Source organism: Aegilops tauschii, chromosome 7, assembly GCF_002575655.3.
Source record: "Aegilops tauschii subsp. strangulata cultivar AL8/78 chromosome 7, Aet v6.0, whole genome shotgun sequence".
In the NCBI taxonomy this organism is placed as follows: Eukaryota; Viridiplantae; Streptophyta; class Magnoliopsida; order Poales; family Poaceae; genus Aegilops; species Aegilops tauschii.
The window spans coordinates 546891880-546900618 of NC_053041.3; the positions used below are offsets into that span (position 1 = coordinate 546891880).

The following is an 8739-nucleotide window of genomic DNA, read 5'->3' on the forward strand; positions in this document are numbered from 1 at the left end:
CTCTGTCGCGACTGTCTTTGCGCGAGCACCACAACTAGTTCGCCGACGGGGTCGCTCGTCCACGACTCCATGCTCGTCATGTCGGACACGGCGCCACGACCACTATCCACCGCAGTCGCCATGGTCCGGCGCACACTGCATTTCTTCTCCTCCTTCCTCTGCTACCTCTTAACCCTGTGTACTAAGTGCAAGTGCTAAATCTTAATCATACCTCATGCGGGCAACCAAACAACATGTAGTTGCATGCGTCGAGACAATGCAGGCAACCAAACAACATGCCAAAGTTGATCCACTAATGCAGGCAACCAAACAACTTGCAGATGTCGCATATTAGACTGTTTTTCGAGAGCCAGGCTGAGTGAAGAAGCGTATGCAATGCGGGTACTGTTGTCGACGGCAACCAAACACGCCCTTAGAGTTGCTCTTATCTGCCGTTCCTCCGCCAACACGAGTCCAGACTCCAGTCCAGTTCAGTGCAGAGGTGGCGGCCGTCACCGGATGCCACCGTTCTCGTGAGTCAGGCACGCAAAAAAGCCGCCCGCCCACCTCGGTTGGAGCCCCGAATCCTCTTGGAAAAGCTAATAGTAAAAGGGGACGCGTCATATCCGACGCTACGCTCCACCCGGCGCGCACTCTCTTCCCCCGTCTCCGCTCCTTTGCGCTGCGAGCTTCTCTCCTCTCCCGCGATCTCCTCCACTCCACGATCGAATGGGCTCAGCTTCAGGTAATCCTACAGAGCAAACTCGAGAAGTATGCCAATTATGAGATTCTTTTGCTTTGTATGGCTGATGATCCATCGTCGTTGCCGTGCACTTGCAGATGATAGCAGGGAGCACCTGCTGGACGTGGGCGCCCTCGCCGCCGACGGCGCAGCAGGGCCCAAGATACGGGTGCGCGGGCTGCGGCGGCGGTCGGAGGCGAGCGGCGAGGAGATCCTGCGCGGGGTGGACCTGGACGTGCCGCGCGGGGTGGTGATGGGCGTCATCGGCCCCAGCGGCAGCGGCAAGTCCACGCTGCTCCGCGCGCTCAACCGCCTCTGGGAGCCCGCCCCCGGCGCCGTCACCCTCGACGGCGCCGACATCTGCGGCATGGACGTCCTCGCGCTCCGCCGCAAGGTCGGCATGCTCTTCCAGCTCCCCGCCATGTTCGACGGTATGTGCGTGCGTGCCTCCTTGCTCCTGAAGTTCTGTCGCAGAGTTGAAATGCTCAGATTGGTTTCCCCCCAAAGAGTTGAAATTGCATAGTGTAGACTTTGCTTGCTGTAAAATCAGTTGGTCCATGGCTGGATGTGGTGATAAAAGTGGGGAACATCCCTGTCAAGACCAGTAACCATTAACCAAGTTGAGCCAATCAACCAAAGGTAGTGGGCGGTGACCATTGAGGGGAGGCTTCAGTCTTTCAGGTTCTTTTGGACCTCATCAATCGTGATAAACATTTTTCTATCGGGGCGTGGAGACGCAAACTTTTGCGTTCTATCGAAAAACCAAACCAATGGTGATAAACCTAAGACCATCCTACATCATCTGCAAACCTACTGATAACTTCGGAATTTCGATTAAACTATACCTTAACCATCGCCAAACAAATGTAGGGGCCGTGTAGAGGGCAGAGGATAATAGGGGTGGGCAAGCATGTTTTGTGCCAGCATTTACTGAGAATCGATATTTAATTTATGATGATGGTGGTGCATTGCTGCAGTTGTTTATTTATATACTTTAGGATGAGGTACAGGCTATTGTTAAGCTATCAGGAGTGCATGATACGTTGACAAAGTTAAGCTGAATCTTTGAAGATGCCAAATGAGCATTCGCAATTACTTATCACATATCACATACTAGGATGATAGCAAAACCGCGAAAGTATGGCTCTTCGATTAGAATAAAGCATAACTTTATGATGGGAGATATCTGCTGCCTAGATGTAAAATAGTATCATTGTTGTAACTTATGACCGTCATTAGGCACATTGCCATGCATGAAAATGAACGATTATCTTATTGTCAATCAACTACTGCTCCTCCCCCTCGCGTCGCCTCCCCTGCGGGCGGCTTGGGAGGGATCAGCCGCCGCCGCCGCCGCCGCCTAGTAACCCTCCAGCGCCCTTCTCCCCCTCCGCCGCTGCCGATGGTCGGCGCCTGGCAAAGCCCGTGTGTGCGACGACGGCGGCGGAGGGTCTCTCCTCCCTCTCCCGGGTCCGCGGCGGCGCGGGCGTCCTGATCCGCGGGGTGCGGCCCTCCCGGCGGTGTGGCGGATCCCGGAGGCGGCGGGCTCGCGGCGGTGCACGGACGCCCAGATCCATGGGTGTGGGACTCCCGGTAGCGTGCGGGCTCCCGGCGGCGGCGGGATCGGTTGACGACGGGTTTGGGCGATGGCGACGGCCGCTCGGTGCCGGATCTCGTCGCTCGTGGCGGATCTCGCCACTCCGGCCATCGTGGAGGAACCTGGACCTAGGGCAGCGGCCCCGTTAGGCATGGCGACGGCGTCCTCGGCTGGTGACATTTGCGAGTGGTGGATGGACGACGTCTTGACCGCATGGGCGGTGAGGTGCCGGTGGATCTCCGCGCTGCAGGCTCTCTCCCGCTGCACTTGGTGGCTTACGATCGCGGTCATCGGCCTCGATGCGTTCGCGGGGGCTGGTAGAGGTGCCATCGGACCGGAGGAAACTCTGGGTGACTCGTTCATCCCGACGGTGGCAACGACCAGGGCCGCCGTTCTCCTCCTTGCAGGCGCCGTCGAGGTCCCTGCCCTCCACCCCGACCCCATGCCCGAGTGAAAACCCAAAATCTCCTTAGATTGGGCGGCGGCGGCACTGTGTGTGTCGTACCCTTCTTGGAGGCGCCGCCTGGGGCGTTTGGGTGCTCGGTTAGAGGAACTGCAGGCGGAGGAGATGGGACCAGTGGCAACAGGCGGCGTTCGCGACGGAGGAGCGGCGTGGCATCTGGCAGCTCGACAACGGCGGGTCTCGGCGGCATGGAGTAGCGGGGTCTCGCCGGTGGGCATGTGCTGATGGACGAGCGCAGGATGGTGGCGTTGTCTGGCATCATGGTGGCGTCGACGACAGCTAGACCGGGCAAGGTAGATGCAGCAGTACAACACTGAAGATGGATTGGTGGCAGGTGGCTGCGGCGGCCTCATACCCGACAGGCGTCCTGGTTGAGGAGTACGCCGGACTGATGGGTGCCCCATACCCGACAGGAGTCCTGGTTGGGACCTCAGGTCTTAGATGTTAAGTTTGGCTGCGAGGTCTGTTTGGTACTAGGCCCAGACTATCAGCATCCCTTCATCAACTGGATAAGAGTAGCGACAGATGTTGCCTACACGGTGGCTTTAGTCTTACTGTTGTATGACTTTATAAGGTCTTGTGTGAATAATTAATAAAGTGGCTGCATGCATCGTCCAGATGCAGAGGCCGGGGGTCCTCCTCTTCTAAAAGAAATAGTTTATTGAAATCACTTCGGAAGTTCTGTTATCAAGGTGCAAGGGCAATGCAGACAGAGTTTTTCAGGGTGGTGGACATGTGCAGCACGAATTCTGCTTCATAAATTAGTCAATCAGGCAGGTATAAAATACCTAGAATACATTTTATATGACTTCATACTAGGTGCGGAGAGCATTGACTTTATGAGCTCTACACGCCTTGTCCATGTAAAACTGGATCGACATTTTACTATGCAATTGTACTCCTTTGCTACTGCCATTTGAATATTACGTGCACAATGTCATCTGGTAATGTGACGGTCAGTAAAGTAACGGTGTGCTAGACTTGTTCCAAGCTTCAAAGAAAAGATAAATATGTAACACTTGGTAGTATAATATCTCTGTCCGACAATAAAAATTCTAAAATACGGCTTTAAATCAGTCTAATAAAGCTGCCTTTTAACTAAATGCTGCGACAGTTTTGCAGGTATTGAGTTAAGCACCAAGAAAGCTTATACAGTACATTTTTTTATAGAAAAGGAATGGACACTGATACATGAAAACTACTAGCACTGTTACATAATTTCTTTGGTATTAACAAAGATGCAAAATTAGGTAATGCATATAAGAGAACAGAAGTTTCGGATTTTTAGCTGATGACTGACATCTGGTTGCATCCAACCAAAGGAAAGGAGACCTCTGAAATCTGAATGATTATGTTGTTCCCGTGTGCTGCTCCAGGGAGCGTGGGGGACAACGTGCGGTACGGGCCACAGCTGCGCGGCAAGAAGCTCAGCGAGGCGGAGGTGAAGAGCCTGCTGAGCCTGTCGGACCTCGACCCGGCGCTGTCCTCCCGGCCGGCGTCGGAGCTGTCCGTCGGGCAGGCGCAGCGCGTGGCCCTGGCCCGCACCCTCGCCAACGACCCGGAGGTGCTGCTGCTGGACGAGCCGACCAGCGCGCTGGACCCGATCTCGACGCAGAACATCGAGGAGGCCATCGTGCGGCTGAAGACGGCGAGGGGGCTCACCACCGTGATCGTCTCGCACAGCGTGAAGCAGATCCAGCGGATCGCCGACCTGGTCTGCCTCGTCGTCGACGGCGAGGTCGTGGAGGTGCTCGCGCCGTCCGCCCTCTCCGAGGCCAAGCACCCCATGGCCCGGCGCTTCCTGGAGCTCAGCAGCTGAATATCTTTGTTTCGCTGTCGAGAACGTCATTGTCCAGTGTCGGCCGACCTCTGCTTAATTCGGACACACCGCTGTAATCTTGCTTCATTCCGTCATGCCGCTGTAATCTTGCTACGACCGGTGAACGCTGTGCGCGATTTGACGGGAGACGAGCTGCTGTACGTGCGTAAATGTACGAGATGTAGCAGACAGGAGTGCGTGTGCGGACAAAGACTCTTGCAATAATCTTTATTAATGCCGTTGCAGAATTCTGAACTTCTGTAATCCACGGAGGCTTTTGAATGTGGGAGTTTTTTGTGATCACCAATAAGGGCTGTTTTTTGTGATCACCAATACTCCAATAGTTTAGTGGGAAAAGAGGAGCTGTTGGAGTTCTTTTACTAGGAGGAACGGAGAGCGGTTAAAGATGCTCCTACAGCACTCCCCGATAAATCGTTCCAAATATGGTGTTATTGAAGTTGCCACAATACAAGACAGGGTATGCTTTTGGATGGAGATTAGAGTTTACCCCTTCAATATATACATTTCAAATATTGCATGTATCGGTTCACTCCATATTTCTAACTGAACTATCCATGTTGGTACCCAATAGAAAGTTAGGCGCGTTTTGTTGCGCCGTTGGTGTTCTTAGGTTCTTAAAAAAAACTACTCACTCTGTTTTAAAATCTATAAGGTGTATTACTTTTTTTGAAAGCCAAACCTTTTAAGTTTGATCAAATTAGTAGAGAAATAATATCAAATTGGTACTATTAGTTTCGTCATGAAATGAAATTTCATACTTTTTTTGTTTAATATTGTGGATGCTGATATTTTTTGCTCTGAACTTGGTCAAAATTAAAGAAATTTGACTTTCCCAAAACATAGCACCCCTTATATTTTCGAACTGATGGAATATTTAGTTTGACGGGTGGAGAGATAATGGAGTGTGATTTACTTTTATTTATAATGCGGTGATTTGATGGGCCTTTTGTGGTGTGGTTCTATGTTATCTGCTAAACAACGTATCTTTATGTGGGGAAATTTCAACGTCAGTGGCTGTTGATTGATTTGAAAAATTGTTGGCCCAATCAAAACTATAAACCAAATTCAAGAATGAATACCTCAACTAAAAGAAAGAGCTTCAAAATTAGCGAACATGTGGAATTAAAAGAATTGAATTGGAGAGTTCCTTGAGAAATTGTTGACATGGTCAAAATCGGGTAACCCAGTTCTAAACTGAAGACCTTAATTAACGGTAAAGCTTTATAAATTAGGAAGCATAGTGTATAGTATAAAAGAATTGAATGAGAGAGTTTTAAGAAATTATTGACTCGGTCAAAATCGGGTGACCCAATTTCAGTTGAAGACCTCAATTGAATGTGGGTTCTTTAAAACTAGGGGGCATAATGTTACAGAGGATACTTGATTCCCATCATATTCTATGTAGAATACATACCTCATAGAGTGATCTCCATTAATTTATTTATCTCAACACGCAAGCATGTCACATCATTATAAAATTATAGATAGGATAAGACCCACTTTAACATGCAACAATGCATGGGAAAAGACCCACTACCACATGCAACCATGCATGAGAAAATATTTTTTAATTTATTATTCAATTGATGAATACATCTTCTGATCCCGTATATTATCGGGACTTTCTGAATGAGAGAAATATGGTTGTGGACATAGCTTCACTACTCTTTGACAATATTCGCTTATATTTGTGAATGAACTATCGACCACACCCACTCCGACTAAAGGATGAGGGTTTTATCGTTTATGTTATTGGTTTTATCTACTCCGTTTTGTTATTAGGAGTTTTAACTGCTAAAAATTGCCATCACTCCGTTAGGCACATGTTAAAAACTGCCACTGGACACCATCACTATAACCTCAAGCCTGTTTACCATGATATATGACCAAAATACCATCGACCAACATGTCAGTTCTCCTTCTATCTGATTACGATACAGTATGTGTCATACTGATCTCCAACAACGATCTTATTTTTCTCTAAACGTTTGCTTACTCCTGACAAGTAGGACTACGCCATGCCACATCATCATGCAATTATGGATGGGATAAGACCCACTTTAGCTTGCAACCATGCATGGAAAAATATTTTTTAATATATCATCCTACTTATATTTAATAAATACTCCCTCCATCCCATAACATAAGAGCTTTTTTGACACTACACTAGTAACACTCTTATATTATAAGACGGAGGGAGTAATTTACAACTATACATAACCAAATATAATCAGTCATATGTATTTTTAAATTGGTTCATGTGTTATTATCAAATATTATTGAAATATATTGCAACCGATTTCCGTAGCAATCGTGTGGTGTATTATCTAGTTTGTAAAATAATCTGCGTTTGTATCAGTATCATGTAGGATGAAAATGGTCATCATATATTTTGTTTTATATCGATGAATACATGTTCTGACCCTGTATATTATGGAGACTCTATCTGAATGAGAGAAATATCGTTGTGGACATGGCTTCACTGCTATCCGACAATATTTGCTTCATGTTTGTGAACAAACTGTCGACCGTATCTGCTCCAACTAAAGGACAAGGGTTTTATCATTTATCTCAAAATGCCATCTCTTTGTTAGGGCATCTCCAAAGGCGACCCTCAAACCTCCCACATCTATCCTGACCGAGGAAGCCATCCAATGTGGTCCTTTATCAGTCCGCGGCGTGGTCCGGCCATATTTTCTCCCGCAAACTAGAGACAAATGTGGGGGAGCTTTGCGAGCGTCCAAACCGCTCCCAAGCCCGTTTCTGACCGCCCTGGCCCACCCAAACCCCCAACCCGCCTCTCCCACGCTTTCCTTCCGATGCACACGCCGCTTACCGCGATGCATTCATGCCGTCCCAGAGCATGGAGCGGCCGGGGTTGATGCCGCGCATGTGACCGGACGAAGGACGGCGTTGACCAACGCAACCTCTCGGCAGCCTCCGCTTCAATGCGGACGCAGCTTCCCGACGAACCAACTCCATTTCCATTCTTTTGTTGCTTGTCACTCATTTCACCTTTGCTAACTTTTGTACGCACGATTCTTCGAGAATGACTCAGGTGGAGCAGGTGCTATTATGAGAAATAACCGAGGAGAAGCAATGGCAGGGGCATATTGGGAGCTTGAATACCTATTGGCGAAGGAACTGCTCTCCTAAAAGGCTTGCATCTTATTGAGACCCTGGGATGGACTCCAGTAATTATTGAGACTGATTCATTGAAAACTAGAAAACTAGATTTGCTGTTGATTCTAGTTCCTCTTTAGGTTGGGATGGTGATCCTCCCCGTTTTATTTTACAAGACATTTTGAACGATGTAATTGTTTTCCGTGTGCAATAAAGTGTGTCATGAAGGCTTTTTATCAAAAAATAAAAATAAAAGGGAAAAAGTATATTTTTCGTCCCTTAATTCTTTCAGAAGTATAGAGATGGTCCCTCAACTCCAAAACCAGCAAAACTTATGTCGGGGTTTTGGTGCGACATATGCCAACGGGTGGCTTATCATGGTGGGGGATAGTAAGACGTCGCCGGTGCCAGGAAGCGGGATGAGGCGTAGACACGTACGCCGGCGAACTTTACCCACGTTCGGGGCTCTCCTAGGAGATAACATCCCTAGTCCTGCTCTGCAGGGTCTCCGCAGGATCACTATCTCAACAAGTAGCTACAAGTTGCTCCTTGAGCTGTTTGCTAGAGGAGGAATGTAACGCCCCAAGACCGACACTTCAGAAGACTTCCATATTCTCGTGATCACCGTGTGTTCCTTTTGGTGCTTGCTCTTTTATTTTTGCATTGCATCATACTTGTTTGTGCATCATGCCATGTGTATGTGGTGGTTGTTTACCATGTTGTTTTGCTTCTTTCCGGGTTGCTTCTTTCGTTAGCTTCGGTTTCGTTCCGGAGTTGTGAGGATTCGTTCGACTACATCTGTTTGTCTTCTTCATGGACTCGTTCTTCTTCCTTGCGGGATCTCAGGCAAGATGACCATACCCTCGAAATCACTTCTGTCTTTGCTTGCTAGTTGTTCGCTCTATTGCTATGCTGCGTTACCTACCACTTGCCATATCATGCCTCCCTATTGCCATGTCAAGCCTTTAACCATCCCTTCCTAGCAAACCGTTGTT

At 48.6% G+C, this 8739-nt stretch overlaps 1 protein-coding gene across 1 annotated transcript; it reads left to right on the forward strand.

Moving 5' to 3' along the window:
* The first annotated feature begins 474 nt into the window (after positions 1 to 474).
* LOC109732232 (protein STAR1) lies at positions 475 to 4864 on the forward strand. Its single transcript, XM_020291428.4, has 3 exons — positions 475 to 724; positions 820 to 1152; positions 4158 to 4864. The coding sequence occupies exons 1-3, from the start codon at positions 709 to 711 to the stop codon at positions 4598 to 4600; spliced, it is 792 nt and encodes a 263-aa protein (XP_020147017.1). The 5' UTR covers positions 475 to 708; the 3' UTR covers positions 4601 to 4864.
* The last annotated feature ends 3875 nt before the right edge of the window (positions 4865 to 8739 follow it).